The sequence below is a fragment of the Lingula anatina genome, chromosome 4, assembly GCF_051362555.1.
Source record: "Lingula anatina isolate TDL-2025a chromosome 4, LinAna3.0, whole genome shotgun sequence".
NCBI classification, from domain to species: domain Eukaryota; kingdom Metazoa; phylum Brachiopoda; class Lingulata; order Lingulida; family Lingulidae; genus Lingula; species Lingula anatina.
In genome coordinates this window covers 24,586,300-24,602,003 of record NC_141770.1, presented here as the reverse complement: position 1 = coordinate 24,602,003, position 15,704 = coordinate 24,586,300, and the positions used below count along the sequence as shown (strand labels likewise).

The window sequence follows — 15,704 nt, the reverse complement described above, 5'->3', positions numbered from 1 at the left end:
AATAAAAGTGAAACTAGATATCCAGTGTTCCTCAGCACCAGGAGCCAAAGGCAAAGGTGTTCTGTATGATACATGGCATCAAAATGAAATTTGTGAGATTCTTGTCTTTTTTCTTTCTGATCTTCTCTCTGAAAAGAAATGAACATTTTACAATGAAAATATTGTGGTGAACTAGTTCTGTAAAAACGATGTAAAAATATGTAACTTTTAAGGAGACTAAATGACTCATGCATAAAAAATGCTTATGGTCTTTAGAAAATAAACCTTTTAACCAAAGGGAAAAAAATGCTTTATCATTACAAATAAAAACAACTCAAGACTTAAATTCAAAGATAATCTGATATGGGTTTGTCATAAATCAAAGCAGCAGTAACTTTGCCAAATTTTAATCAACCTGTAAACCGTGATTGCTTTCTTTTGTTGCCTATGTTATTAGCAACACCTGAACTCTTGAGAGCAATTTAGGCAAATGACAATTCTTAATGCATGAAACAAAGAAAAAGAGAACAGTCATATTGATTATAATAAATTGAAATAAATGTGAAATATTGATAATGAAAATAAATAAAATAATATAAATAAGAATTCTGACCCATTACCTTTTCTCTCCACTGCAGTAAACCCACTATTCCAGCTATAAAGCCACATGTACCTGCCAGTACTGCTCCTGTCAGCATCACCAGGCGACTAGGGGTGACAAATAACTTGTATTTCCATCTGCAAGGACACAAAGGTTACATTTCTTTCACATGTGGAAAGATAAAATAAGTGGCTGAGTTAAGGTGGTCTATGGTCCCATTCAGAATAGGGGACTAACTAGTCCAAGGGTCAAATATGGCTGACCCACTTGAATACTTCCCCACAGGACATCTATTCAGTGTCTGTTAGGAGATAATACAACAAGCTTTGTTGTGGTTTGCCATATTTGACCCTCAGACTAATTAGTCCCCTATTCTGAATGGGGCCTGTGTTTGGCCATGTATGATGCTCAGCTAAATGAAACCTCAAAGATAAAGGTCTTGGACTTAGTAGAAAAAAAGGCATCATACAGTGGAGTCAATTGAAGAAAGAATAGAATTTTCCAGCTATAGGATGTTCCAACTATTAATATTTTTGTTGAAATATAATATTACCCTTTTAATCTAGAAAAAAATGTTATTAAATGAACTACTCATTATGAAAAAAATGGTAGTCTACAGAAATTAACAAAGATATTCATATTTCAAAAATGTTTTAGAACTGAAACAAATGCCCCACAAATTGAAATGTGTGCACTATTTCTTTGGAAATTATATTTTAAATGTAGATATTTCAGGCGCACACATTAATTAGTGTTTATCATTAATCTGCTTCATTTCTTTCAGTATTGGGACTTTCAATAAATGCGGCCATCATCGGCCAAATTATGAACATCATACTTGAGTTTGTTACATTATCTGCATGTCGTTAATAGTCTGTTAAATTGCATGATGTACATTGGAAACTAAAAAGCAACTCATGTAAGCATGAACAAATATACTTTATCATAACATAGTTTACATATACACATACATTATTAATTTCATTAGAGAGATGTAGTGTTAAGTGCTAAAGACACATAACTTTTCTATGTTCCTAGAAAATTTACTTACCAGTAACTTAATAACTTAAACATATAAAAAGAGGAACTGCTATATGCCAAGAAAAGAGTGCAAGTCAGCGTCTTGGATGCTACAGACTGGTGTACATCATGTATTTTCATGTATTCACTGCCATTTTTGTTACTACTGTCACTGCATCAACTTTACAACATCATGCTGATGTCAATAATGTAAGCTGCATCCTGTTAACTATCATTAGTCAAATATTTGTGGAAAACCAACTTTCTAAGTCTCACTTTGCAAACATTTAACATGGCCACATGGCTTAAGCAAGATAAGAGTTTTCCTTGCCTCGCCCAGGTCAGCGTCTTGGCTGCTACAGACGGGTGTACATCATGTATTTTCATGTATTCACTGCCATTTTTGTTACTACTGTCTCTGCTTCAACTTTACAACATCATCATGACATGAATGCCATGTTGATAAAACTGGTTGAAAGACTGGACAAGCAGGGACAAGAGATGAAAAAACTGAAAGCTGAGGTTGCTGCAGTGAGGCAGGAAAATGAACAACTTAAGGTATTTTGTACTTGAAATTCTGTCCAATTCCATCATTGTAAATTTCCCATAAGTTGGTATATCTTAACTATCATCAATTATAAAAATTAACATCATTAACAGCCAATTTTCAACAACTTCCACATACTGAAAATGACATATCTATAGTAAAAAGCGACTAATCTTTTAAATTAGTCAGATATTCAGAAAATCAAGTTGAAGCTTGATGCACAAACTATCACAGTCCCTGAACAAAATGCAACAAATCTTCGCCATGAAAACCATTCCATTACCAAGCGACAAGTGCAGCAAGGAAACTGTAAGCTATCATTTGTTAGAAGTCTTGAAATAACATTTTATACAATTCCTAATAAGATATATCAAGAGGATGTATTGATTTTATATAATATTATATGTGACAATAGGCATTTTATGGTTGAGTATCAATGTGCAGCATCTGTATCCTGTTAAAAACCAGCAATTCAAACCACTGTGTCCTCTATTTTAGTGGTAAGTTCAGGCTGTCTACAAGGACCCCAGGGACCCCCAGGAAGAGATGGCAGGGATGGCAGAGATGGAATTCAGGTTACTTTACTGATCTTCACTTATGACAAATTGCATGACTTTTAGAAAAAAATTCTTTCTTGAATAAAATTGTATGCCATCATATATAATTATAATAATTATACAATATTTAAAAATTGCTTCTAGAGTATAAAGCCATGGACATGTGACATACATAAGTTGGAATGGATAGTGAAAAAATACCAAATAAATATCATATATAATTTTTTTATGTAGATATAATTTAATTTCAACATTATCCTTTTTTGTTCTCATTGTGGGAAATGACAAAATGTGGACACTTCATTGTTTCTTATTACAAATATCTTAAATTAATCCACAGAACCCAGGTTTAACAGTAGACAGCCTCAAGCAAATCATTGCACTGCTTGGATATCAGTCACCACTACAAGGTAATGGTAGGCCTGCTCTCTATATTATAGCTTAAAACAGAAAACATTTTGCTACCAAATAAGGTCTTATCAAATAATGCCTTTTCTTTCTTTTTAAATATGACAAAAACCATGAAGAACAATCACTTAGTAGTAACAGTAAAATATCAGATGCAAAATGAAATGCTAATTCATATTTCAATTTACCTGTACTATACTTAGTATTATACATTTATTGATTTTGGGTGAGGTCACCTTTTGGCTATGCTTGGCCCAAAGTTGTGATGACTGAATGATGCCTTGTGAATGATGAGGTAGCTGTCCAAAGTGACGTGTGTTTATGAAATACATTGATTTCCAGAAGACTTAATCATTATCCAAAGAAATTATTATTATTATCACTGAGATTTATTTTTCAGTTGTCAACTCCTCAAGGAGCAATGTTCAGGGACCCCAGGGATTACCTGGGAGAGATGGTAAAGATGGAATACAGGTAAAATTTTGCATGGTGGCTATATATTCAGTAGTTTTGTAATTCAAAATTATGATTAAAAATTTATATTTATTTTGATTGAAAATTAGAGTATAATGCAATCTACAGACCAAGACATCCACTTCTTGAAATATATTGACAATGCACCAGTTTATACTAAATATGTAATAATATATGTTCCTTTGTGAAATAGCAGTTTCAATATTTTTGTTGAATTTTATAAGGGACCGCCTGGACCTAAAGGGGACCCAGGATCTCTAACATTGGATACCCTCAAACAAATGCTGGGACAAATTGGAGCTCAGATAGGGGTGCCACCTACAGGTTTGTCTGGTGCTTTAACTACATGAATGTCTTCCTGTTAGTTTGGGAATACTTTCTACACTTTAACTGCATTGATAGGACTTCATTAGTGAATTCAATTTTCATCCATTTTTTTAATGATTTACTTTTTTTAGTTAAGAGACAGCTATTAACTGGATAAAGATTGTGCAACATTACTAGTAAGTTGATCATTTAGGCTCTATTCCCATAGATTTTAGATCGATCTATCCCCGCAGGGAGCCTCACTAGATTACTTCCAGAAAATCCGACTTAAATGTCCGTCCCACCTATTACAAGCTGTAAGGAGGTAATTAACTTTCATGTCCGCCCGGCTGACAGCTATTTAGCGTGAACCCCCAGGGAGTTAGGTCGATCTAAAGTAGGTCGATCTAATCTATGGAAATGGGGTGTAAGATGTCTGTTCTGAAAGTGTAAGTTTTCATATGGTATCTGGTGTATGAGCAATACCAGTCCAATATGTTTCTCTAGGTTTAATGTGTGTTTTCAGCTCTTCCAGCCAATACCAGCTATGGTGGGGCAGTATACACACATTGGGGCAGAACAACTTGCTCAACACATTCAAAGCTTTTGTACAAAGGTAAAGTGCTATTCAAAATAATTATAACAATGTTAATGATAATAATAATACAAATTTTTGAATTATATATATATATATATATTTATAATTTTGAATTTGACATCTATGGTTAAAGAGTAATTAAAATCTTTAAAAATGGCTTTTATAATTCTATATCAGGAATATCTGCTGGAACTGACCATGACAAAACTGGAGGAGGCAGTAATTACCTGTGTTTGCCACAGACACCAGAGTGGGGGAAATACCAAGATGGAAGGCAAGGTACTGGTTCTTACATACATGGTGTGGAATATGAATATGTTAATCCTAACATATTTTCAATATCCAATACAGGAGGTCAAGATGTTTTTAATCATGATGCCCCCTGTGCTGTATGCTACACCCAAACACGCCCCAGTCATGTGATGATACCAGCCAAGAAGACATGTCCAGCTGGGTGGACAACAGAGTACAATGGATACCTGGTATCAGCTCGTGACATTTACCAGAGAACAGAATTTGTCTGCCTTGATGAAGCTCCAGAAGTGGTAGCAGGGGGTCATGAAAACAAAAACGGTGCCTTGTTCCAAACTGCTGAATCTCAGTGTGGTTCCCTGCCCTGTCCACCATATGTGGATGGAAGAGAACTGGCATGTGTTGTCTGTACTAAATAGTGAAGAACATAAAATATGGTTCATAATATTGACACTTAAAAATGACCATAATCAGTGCTGTCAGTACTAAACAGTTCATATATATGTTGAATGAATATAATTATAATCTGTGAATAGGATCCGAGAAAGATGGCCTGTCTTTGCTAATTTTTGATAAAATGACCTTAGGAATAGCCTTTGATGAACTTAAATGTGTTATTTCCTACAATATAAGTAATTTACTAATCGAAAGATATTTATTTGGCTAGTACTACTTCAATGACAGCTTTGTACCATAGGCAATGCCTATTCAATTTTCAGCAGCAAATTAGTTAAGTAAGCAAAAAATTTTAAATGATATAATATACATCTAGTCTGTAGGTTTTTGGTTTATTCATGAAAATTGAATTAAAGATACCAAATACAATAAAATGCTTTTGATTAGTTGATTTGTGTCTGCATAGTAAATAAAGTAATTTTTAAAGAGCAGAATTTTTGTTATTTTTTCTTTCTTTCTTTATTTTAATACAATTATGTAATTGTACAGTGTGTTATTATGTACAACTCATTTTGGATTAGGGATATACATTAAAAAGATCACCTTGGAAGTTCACAGTTTAAAGCTTTATTAAAAATGTGTCAAACAAACTACTGAAGATCTCTTTATATAAACAACAACTTATCATATTTTAACTTAACATCAGGGACCCAGAATAGGGTGATACATCACATAGACATCACTGTAATGGCATATACCATGGTGAAGAGTATGTTTCTCATTGTACATAACTGCTGCTGTTATGACAGCACTGACATCAAATGCACAACATGTTGAAGTCAGTGATGATGCATTGACGAAACTGGTTGAAAGACTGGACAGACAAGAACAGGAGATAATCCAACTAAAACATGGAAGACATATGCTGAGAGAGGAAAATAGCATTTTTAAAGTAGAAATTTCCAAGTTGAAGAAATTGGAAGCAGATGTTCACACAATCAAAATAGAAAATAAAAACATGAAGGTAGAAAAATATGCAACAGAGCTAAGAGCTATAAATTTTTTACATTCATATTATAAATATAGTATTGCTTTAGCTGTATATATATATTAAAGAATATCCTAAAATTTTTCAACTGTTAGGCACATATTGAGAACACACAGATTGCTTTTATATTGAAGTGCAATACAAAATATCTTAATCAAGATGATATCAAAAGAACTGTGAAAATAGCAAAAAATTTAAGGTTTTATTGTCAAAGGAAAGGCTGAAAAAAGATGCCCAAGAACATCTTTAAATTTATAACCTATAAAGCTATCATATTTTAGGCCAAAATACAGGAAATAAGCCTTAAACTGGAAGAACTGTCACCAAACACTGAAAACCCTACCTCCCAGTACTCAAATGATGGTGATAACAAAACCCATTACTTAACCAAAAGACAAGTACCTTGCAACTGTGAGTACTGTATAATATTTATTCTTGGGTCATTTAAAATGTTGGATCCTAACACAACAGTTTTTATAAAGTGGGAGTTTACTTGCTTGGCTTGTGTAACTTACAGGTTAAATATGTTTAAAAAAAGGGCATAAACGAACAACTATTATGCATCTTTGGCATAAAGAAATCAGACATGCATTCTAGATGCTCTGGTAGATTATTTGAAGTGCAAAATTAAGTAAGCACATCCTAAACAGAACCAACTGGGAACTCCACTTTCAGTTGGCAGTCATTGCTACCCACAAGGTCCTCAGGGTCCTCAAGGTCCACCAGGGAAAGATGGAAAAAATGGACGAGATGGTAGAGATGGTCTCCCAGGGTTAAATGGAAGGGACGGGTTGCAGGTGACTTCTATATTACAAATTTCTCTCATTTTGATTATCAAAGCATAAAAAAGACATACTGTAATCATGTTCAAATACTGGCAAAAACTTCAAATCATCTAAAGCTCACTATAAATAATTAAAAAGAAAGACTTAATAACTATGATTTTTATCAATGACATCTTCAATTACATGTACGTTAGCTGTTTCTTTCGTTCTTTCAGGGACCACCTGGTGCCAAAGGTGACGCTGGATCTTTGACAAAAGACATCATAGAATTTATAATCGCAAAACTTCAGAATGTTCCTAAACCTACTGGTATGTACCGGTCCTATATGTCAGAGCTTCTACAGCCATGCCCAAATATATTAATTTATTATACCAAGTTACCAATTGATGTATCACCTAAATGTATTACAATGTTGGCACAGTATATATAACATGGTGAGGCAGGTATATACAGTATGTTTGTCTAAATTTAATGTATATTTTCATGTATATTTTTGCGGCTGTTAAGGGTACCATAAGCATGTAAGGCCCCATTCTGCCGCCATCACACGCAGTGTTAAACAGATTAAATCTTGGCTCCAAGGTTTAATTGCTAGACCTCTGCAGTGATGCTGTGTGTGGAGGTGGGGAGACCATAGAGAATCAGGGGCATCTCTTTTGAAGTATATGGTCAGCCATATTTAGTTGGCTGATCAGTTAGTACTGGAATCATAATATCTTGATGGGGCCAAAGGACGAAAACGGAGGTACTAGATACCAGCCATATTGGAGCACCATGTTGGAGCACCATGTTGGAGCAGTGTACAAATTTTGGCTCCTAGGTTTTATGCATGTTTTCAGGTTTACCAGCCAATACCAGCCTTGGTGGGGCAGTTTACAAACGCTGGGGCAGAACAACCTGTGCAGCACATTCACAGCTTTTGTATGCAGGTAAATACTTGAAATTCTTTTCTAAATATGTGTCCAAAGATAAGTAATTTACTTGTATTAAAGTTTTTCTTTTCAATGTTGGCCCCTATGATAATTTATAAACTTTTTCAGGGATAGCTGCTGGAACTTACTGGACCCAAACTGGAGGAGGCAGTAATTACCTGTGTTTGCCACAGACACCAGAGTGGGGGAAATACCAAGATGGAGGGCAAGGTACTGGTTCTTACATACCTGTACATGGTGTGGAATATGAGAGTATTTACTCAAACATATTTTCAACAACCCATACAGGAGGTCAAAATTTTCAACAACATGATGCCCCCTGTGCTGTATGCTACACCCAAACACACCCCAGTCATGTGATGATACCAGCCAAGAAGACATGTCCAGCTGGGTGGACAACAGAGTACAATGGATACCTGGTATCAGAATATGATAATCACCATAGAACAGAGTTTGTGTGCCTTGATGAAGCTCCAGAAGTGGTAGCTGGTGGTCAAGAGAACAAAAATGGTGCCTTGTTCCAAACTGCTGAATCTCAGTGTGGTTCCCTGCCCTGTCCACCATATGTGGATGGAAGAGAACTGGCATGTGTTGTCTGTACTAAATAGTGAAGAAGATTTAATATGGTTCATAATATTGGCACTTTACAATGACCATAAACGAAACAGAACTGTGTTGTCTGTACTCAACGGTGACAATAAATAAGCTGAGTGAATGACACAACTGTGACTAAGACCCCATTTCCAGAGATTAGATCGATCTACTTTAGATCGTCCTAACTCCCTGGGGGTTCACGCTAAATAGCTGTCAGCCGAGCGGACACGAAAGTTAATTACCCCCTTACAGCTTGTAGTAGGCGGGACGGACATTTAAGCCGGATTATCTGACAGTAATCTAGTGAGACTCCCCGCGGGGATAGATCGATCTAAAAGCTCTGGGAATACAGCCTAAGACAAGAATGGACTGTGCTAATTTTCAATATAATAACCTAAGTAAAAGCTTACTGATATGTTGAATTTAGATGTGCTAATTCCTAGAATATATATAGCTACCAGTAAAATTGCTGATGAAAAGATACATTTTCATTAGGCTAGTACTGCTTCAATGGCAGCTTTGTGTCACAGGCAATTTCCATTTAATTTTCAACAGCAATATAGTAAATTAAGCAAAAATGTTTAAATGACCTAATTGGTTTTTGATATGTTCATGATAATTGAATTAAAGATTCCAAATATAACTATATGTTTTTGATCTGTTTGTTTGTGTCTGTAAAGTAATAAAGTAACTGTGAAGAGCTTATTTTTTTCTTTTCTGCACAGTGTTCCTGTTCCTTTCCATACTTTAATAGTCTTAATACAATTATGTCATTTTTTACCATTATACTAAATGTGCACAACACATAATATCTTGATTACGGTTATACATGAAAAAGATCACCTTAAATAGTTTAAGCTCTCTTATATCAAATTATGTCAATGCATGGGAGAGGGAATATAACCACAATTAACTCACATCTTCAGTTCCAACTTTTAAGTCCTTTATTAAGTCCAAGCCTTCAGCATTTATACTGGTACACACTATCTACAGGGAATCTCTCTGCATGCCACAGTGGCAGCAACTCATTTAAATACTAATTGCAATGCAATAGATAACAAGTGAGTGAAAGTTATATCAGTTCTACTTATCAGGTATACATATACAAAGGATGATGATTTTAGATATTCATTCAAGACTGAAGCAAGGTGAATGATAATGTGCTGACTGATTATATAAACATAATATGTAGAGGAGTGAGTTTATCACTTGCCTTCAGTGCATGGACCTTAACATATTCCTTCTTTTCCCACAAAAAAAAAAAAAAAAAAAAAAAAAAAAAAAAATTATGGATACATAATTTTTTGAAATATAGATTCCACAGAATACTCAAAGATAACATTTTAACAGCTAAATACTTATACAAAATATCTATGTCATGATTCAACTACAAAAAAATATTATTCTATTAAATATTACTTTAACTAACAATGGTAATTAATTCAGTTCATTATCCATTTCATTTCTGCACAAAGATATGTCATTATTTTAATGAAATTAAATTTTAAATGTTTCCAAAATATTAATTTTGACAAAGAAAAATGTCCAGTTGTCATACAGATTGTTTAAACAGCTTTTCTGATGGACTGTACATTTAAAATCTCCTCAATTAAACAATTTAATATCAGATATATCATTAATGTTGAGGACGAGACGGTGATAGAAGCAACAAGAACGAAGAAAATAAATAAATAAATAATTTAATAGCGAATAAATGGTTACAAAAATTGAATGAAAATAAAATTAAACCAAATCGAAATGGATCGCTGTCGGTTAAACTGCTATCGAGAGATACCACTGTCGTAAGCTGCCGGGATGACTGCTGGGTCGTGGGCAGATGAGTGGCGCAGGAGTCGAGTAGACCGATATCGAGCCGCCGGGGTGACCGTCGAGTCTAGGGCAGATGAGTGGCGCAGGAGTAGACCGCTGTCGAGCCGCCGGGGTGACCGTCGAGTCTAGGGCAGATGAGTGGCGCAGGAGTAGACCGCTGTCGCGCCGCCGGGGTGACCGCGGAGTCGTGGGCCGGTGCGAGGTGCTGGAGAGAACCGCTGCTGTCGAGCCACCGGGGTGACCGCGGAGTCGTAGGCCGGTGCGAGGCGCTGGAGAGAACCGCTGCTGTCGAGCCGCCGGGGTGACCGCGGAGTCGTAGGCTGGTGCGAGGCGCTGGAGAGAACCACTGCTGTCGAGCCGCCGGGGTGACCGCGGAGTCGTAGGCCGGTGCGAGGCGCTGGAGAGAACCGCTGCTGTCGAGCCGCCGGGGTGACCGCGGAGTCGTAGGCCGGTGCGAGGCGCTGGAGATAACCGCTGCTGTCGAGCCGCCGGGGTGACCGCGGAGTCGTAGGCCGCACTGCATACCGCTGTAGAAAACGTCCGGCTTATATAGCAGCTGGACGCAAAAACTGCTCAGTTACGGTGTTGAATGCGTTCACTATTGGCAGAGTTCATTAAGTAGGGAAGTTGAGTAACTGTCGCTGACATACCCCCTCGCAGTAACACGACTAACTGGAAGCGACAGTGTCAAAAATTAAATATATAATTAATCATTAGTGTCCCATATGAAGCCGAGTACCCGCTGGGAAGGCAAGGCATCCATAGAGAGGACAAAGTTCTTGATAGCAACTTCTGATGCAGGGAGGGAGGACAATACATCTCTGGAGTTGGATACCCACTTCGTCAAACGAAATCCACCAATGCTCAGTAGATCCACAAATTCATGGGATAAGGATATGGCGAGGCCCACAGATGGTTGACTGGTACATAAATCATCCATGTAGAAGTTCCGCAGTGTAGTTTCAACTGCTAGGGAAGAAAACTTGTCGGCGTTGTCAGTTGCTGTACAGCGCAAAGCATAGTTGGCACACGTGGGAGACGACTTGGCACCAAATGGATAAACGCACATCTGATACGTGTCAGGCTTTTCAATGCGTAGATCATCAGACCACAGGAAACGTAAACAGTCTCTGTCAGTTTTCAAACACAGCACTCTGTGAAACATGGACTCAATGTCTGCAGATAAACCAATGGATCCCCGTCGGAAGTTCAGTAGAACTGCTGTCAAACTGTTGAGGAGGTCTGGACCTGTAAGTAACTTGTCGTTCAGCGACGTCCCTGCATATCTGGCTGCACAGTCTTGAACGACTCTGGTCTTATTCGAAGTGTAAACGTCATGATGCAGCAAATACCAGGTGATGGGGCTCTGTGTATGGACTTCACTGTCCGTCATCTTTCTGGCATAACCTTTCTCCAGCCATGTGTTGATAATTTCAGAGTAGCTGCGGAATCGCTCTGGATTGGTTCTCAACTTGCGGCACAGGAACTGGTAACGCTTGAGAGCCATTACGTAGTTTGAGGGTAAAACTGTATCTTCGTTTTTCCACAGCATTGGAACCGAGTAACGTCCAGATTTATAGCTGGTTTTCTGGTCAAGCTGGCTCTGGGCATGTCTGTCATCTACGGAAGTTGCTGCATTGCCTTCAAACTTGCAACCAAATGATTCTGTCGTGAAAAATTTCTCAAGTTGATCAGCATCCCCTCTGTCAATGGACTTGAAACTAGCGTGGAGGACGTGAAGACGGTGCTGTTTCGTAGTCGGGTCTGCCAATCTTCCAAGAAGTGACCAACCAAGACCAGTCTTTATAGCTATGGGAGTTCCCGGAGGACCACGTCTGATGTCTGTCTGGACCATGATGTCAGGTATATCACCACCGATTAACAAGCCAATATCAGGTCAGTCTGGTAAAACATCTTTCAGATCTCGGAGGTGTGGCAAATTGTTGATCTTGACGGAGCGTTGCGGGGGTATGTTCAACTTGTCTACCACCCATGCCTGCTGAACTGGGAAAGAGGCATCATTGTCTTCAATGGCTGAGGAAATGGTAAAGCTGACTAGCTGTGCTCGCTGGCAATCTTCATCTCGAGTTACTGTTCCCATCTGTAGGATCTCCATTGGACCAGACAAGTTGAGCTGACTGGCTAAATCACGGCGTATCATAGTTAGTTGACTTCCACAGTCTAGTAAGGCACTAGTGTTGATCTTCTCACCGGTGGGTGACGTCACGATCACAGGAACAACTTGCAGATAAACTTCAGAATTAGGATTTTGCGTAGCAAAGGATCTCTTGGGTTGAGCTTTTTCAGTTGCTGACGGGGCCTGTACTTCTGCCTGCACTGCACTGGAAGATACACACGTGGATCGAGGGTGGTAAACTTCCTGTGGGACGTCATGGAGAGTTGTGTGATGTCTCTTGTTGCAATTATCAGCTCTGCAGCGCCCAGGGGAGGTACAATCAGATGCAATGTGTCCTTGCCGTAGACAATTCCTGCAAAGTCGATGGGAATTGACGCATTCAAACCGTTTCTTTGTTGTCATTGTTAGATAAAGTTCACACTTGTAAAGTGCATGGAGACATCCACAAACAACACAGGTGAACTGCGAAGAGGGTCTCGAAGATGGCGTCTTGGAGAATGGATGGTCAACAGGTTTTCTCTCCTCAGGAACAGGCTGAGTAGTGTGAAAGGAGGACGCTTTACGATTTCTGGGTTGAACCGTCTCATAAACATCTTCTGCGAGGAGTGGATCAAATAGTGAAGTTACTCTGTCTGATAACCAGCCTTCCAAATCTTCTAGAGTTGGTTCGTGGGTTGTTCGCAGAATACGGCAGCACTCAGCCCAACGTTCTCTCATACGTAGTGGGAGGCGAAGTGTACAACGTCGTACCGTCTCCAAATTCATGACGTCTGCTTGATAATTCATCCGCTTTAGAATAAAAATACAGTCTCGGATGTTGACATAAAACGATTCAAGTTGTACCCGGTCCCGGTCCTTGATTGTTGGGCCATCTGTCACTCGTTCCAAAAATGCTCGGGCCACCAGCGATCTATGTCCGAATCTGTGTTTTAGAGCTTTCAAGGCTATGGCATATGCTGCACCATCGATTCCATATCCCGCGATATGTTGTTTTGCTTGACCAGTTACACTGCTCTGTAGTAACCACATGCGCCGGGTATCCTTAAAATAGGGTTGCTTGTGCACTTCTTTGTAAAATAGTTCAGCAAACCTTGGCCAGTCTAGTGCAGACCCGTTGAATGGCGATATGGAGGCTTGCGGAGCATCCTTCTCGAACATGCACTTCAGAAGTAATTCTTCATAGGACTTGACAATGTCTGAATCATTGGGTGTGGCTAAAACAGTCTCACTATATGGAACAAGTTTATCAATCCATGCGTCTATTGGTGCTGGGGTAGGTGCGACGAGAACATCATGGACTTGGGGCTCTTGGGATATAGGCTGTTGAATTGGCTGCGGCTGTTCCTTGGTCACTTGTATAACCTCGGAGATTTCTCCCAAACAATCTGTGCAGGTTTCTTCAACGTCAGCAAACCAGATCTGGGCGTCTGTGATGGCCATTTCATCTTCCAGAATGTCGATGTATTTCAAGTTAGCAGTTTCGCATTCCTTTTTTAGAGTAGTTATTTCGTCTTTCATCTCCGACAACCGATGTTTTCTAGTGGATTCATCGTGGATGAGCTGTCTTGCTTTCAGCACACGTTTAGTGAAGGCAGCCAGGCGTCCGGTTCTTGCGGCTTTCAATCTCCGTTCATCCATGCCGTCGGTGTTGAAATCCGGCTCGCGAGACCAATGTTGAGGACGAGACGGTGATAGAAGCAACAAGAACAAAGAAAATAAATAAATAAATAATTTAATAGCGAATAAATGGTTACAAAAATTGAATGAAAATGAAATTAAACCAAATCGAAATGGATCGCTGTCGGTTAAACTGCTATCGAGAGATACCACTGTCGTAAGCCGCCGGGATGACTGCTGGGTCGTGGGCAGATGAGTGGCGCAGGAGTCGAGTAGACCGATATCGAGCCGCCGGGGTGACCGTCGAGTCTAGGGCAGATGAGTGGCGCAGGAGTAGACCGCTGTCGAGCCGCCGGGGTGACCGTCGAGTCTAGGGCAGATGAGTGGCGCAGGAGTAGACCGCTGTCGAGCCGCCGGGGTGACCGCGGAGTCGTGGGCCGGTGTGAGGTGCTGGAGAGAACCGCTGCTGTCGAGCCGCCGGGGTGACCGCGGAGTCGTAGGCCGGTGCGAGGCGCTGGAGAGAACCGCTGCTGTCGAGCCGCCGGGGTGACTGTGGAGTCGTAGGCCGGTGCGAGGCGCTGGAGAGAACCGCTGCTGTCGAGCCGCCGGGGTGACCGCGGAGTCGTAGGCCCGTGCGAGGCGCTGGAGAGAACCGCTGCTGTCGAGCCGCCGGGGTGACCGCGGAGTCGTAGGCCAGTGCGAGGCGCTGGAGAGAACCGCTGCTGTCGAGCCGCCGGGGTGACCGCGGAGTCGTAGGCCGGTGCGAGGCGCTGGAGAGAACCGCTGCTGTCGAGCCGCCGGGGTGACCGCGGAGTCGTAGGCCGGTGCGAGGCGCTGGAGAGAACCGCTGCTGTCGAGCCGCCGGGGTGACCGCGGAGTCGTAGGCCGGTGCGAGGCGCTGGAGAGAACCGCTGCTGTCGAGCCGCCGGGGTGACTGCAAAGTCGTAGGCCGGTGCGAGGCGCTGGAGAGAACCGCTGCTGTCGAGCCGCCGGGGTGACCGCGGAGTCGTAGGTCGGTGCGAGGCGCTGGAGAGAACCGCTGCTGTCGCGCCGCCGGGTGACCGCGGAGTCGTAGGCCGGTGCGAGGCGCTGGAGAGAACCGCTGCTGTCGCGCCGCCGGGTGACCGCGGAGTCGTAGGCCGGTGCGAGGCGCTGGAGAGAACCGCTGCTGTTGAGCCGCCGGGGTGACCGCGGAGTCGTAGGCCGGTGCGAGGCGCTGGAGACAACCGCTGCTGTCGAGCCGCCGGGGTGACCGCGGAGTCGTAGGCCGCACTGCATACCGCTGTAGAAAACGTCCGGCTTATATAGCAGCTGGACGCAAAAACTGCTCAGTTACGGTGTTGAATGCGTTCACTATTGGCAGAGTTCATTAAGTAGGGAAGTTGAGTAACTGTCGCTGACAATTAAACTATTTTCTTTCTTCCATGACACATATATCTTGGAAATTTCCCTACATGTTGGAATTCAAATTACCATTAATAGAAAAAAAACATATTTTCACTTATTCTATATAATTCGTTTTTAACCTAAGTTGTAAGCACATTTAAATCTTATCGTTTTCAAATATTGAAGTTATGAAACATTGAAACATGACTATCAAATACTTAGCCGAATGGTAAATT

The 15,704-nt window shown here is 40.5% G+C and overlaps 4 protein-coding genes across 4 annotated transcripts; 2 read left to right on the top strand and 2 right to left on the bottom strand.

Moving 5' to 3' along the window:
- Window positions 1–1,912: 1,912 nt before the first annotated feature.
- LOC106172148 (uncharacterized) lies at window positions 1,913–5,536 on the top strand. Its single transcript, XM_087010358.1, has 8 exons — window positions 1,913–2,158; window positions 2,333–2,456; window positions 2,646–2,722; window positions 3,045–3,114; window positions 3,513–3,586; window positions 3,811–3,910; window positions 4,419–4,508; window positions 4,668–5,536. The coding sequence occupies exons 1-8, from the start codon at window positions 1,976–1,978 to the stop codon at window positions 5,159–5,161; spliced, it is 1,212 nt and encodes a 403-aa protein (XP_086866484.1). The 5' UTR covers window positions 1,913–1,975; the 3' UTR covers window positions 5,162–5,536.
- A 273-nt stretch (window positions 5,537–5,809) lies between these two features.
- LOC147762650 (uncharacterized) lies at window positions 5,810–9,203 on the top strand. The gene is made up of 6 exons (XM_087012138.1): window positions 5,810–6,162; window positions 6,468–6,597; window positions 6,862–6,983; window positions 7,187–7,280; window positions 7,812–7,901; window positions 8,013–9,203. The coding sequence occupies exons 1-6, from the start codon at window positions 5,941–5,943 to the stop codon at window positions 8,510–8,512; spliced, it is 1,158 nt and encodes a 385-aa protein (XP_086868264.1). The 5' UTR covers window positions 5,810–5,940; the 3' UTR covers window positions 8,513–9,203.
- Window positions 9,204–11,034: 1,831 nt separating this feature from the next.
- Window positions 11,035–12,183, bottom strand: LOC147762649 (uncharacterized). Its single transcript, XM_087011489.1, has one exon. The coding sequence runs from the start codon at window positions 12,181–12,183 to the stop codon at window positions 11,035–11,037; it is 1,149 nt and encodes a 382-aa protein (XP_086867615.1).
- A 42-nt stretch (window positions 12,184–12,225) lies between these two features.
- On the bottom strand, window positions 12,226–14,103 carry LOC147762648 (uncharacterized). The gene has a single exon (XM_087011488.1). It carries the CDS (start codon window positions 14,101–14,103, stop codon window positions 12,226–12,228), a length of 1,878 nt encoding a protein of 625 aa, XP_086867614.1.
- Between the last annotated feature and the right edge of the window lie 1,601 nt (window positions 14,104–15,704).

Coding starts and splice junctions, on each gene's coding strand:
- LOC147762648 (XM_087011488.1), bottom strand. CDS start 14,103: ATGGATGAACGGAGATTGAAAGCCGCAAGAACCGGACGCCTGGCTGCC.
- LOC147762649 (XM_087011489.1), bottom strand. CDS start 12,183: ATGGTCCAGACAGACATCAGACGTGGTCCTCCGGGAACTCCCATAGCT.
- LOC106172148 (XM_087010358.1), top strand. CDS start 1,976: ATGTATTTTCATGTATTCACTGCCATTTTTGTTACTACTGTCTCTGCT. Junction 2,457..2,645: donor ACAAGTGCAGCAAGGAAACT/GTAAGCTATCAT, acceptor CCTCTATTTTAG/TGGTAAGTTCAGGCTGTCTA. Junction 3,587..3,810: donor ATGGTAAAGATGGAATACAG/GTAAAATTTTGC, acceptor GAATTTTATAAG/GGACCGCCTGGACCTAAAGG.
- LOC147762650 (XM_087012138.1), top strand. CDS start 5,941: ATGACAGCACTGACATCAAATGCACAACATGTTGAAGTCAGTGATGAT. Junction 6,598..6,861: donor AAGACAAGTACCTTGCAACT/GTGAGTACTGTA, acceptor CTCCACTTTCAG/TTGGCAGTCATTGCTACCCA. Junction 6,984..7,186: donor ATGGAAGGGACGGGTTGCAG/GTGACTTCTATA, acceptor TCGTTCTTTCAG/GGACCACCTGGTGCCAAAGG.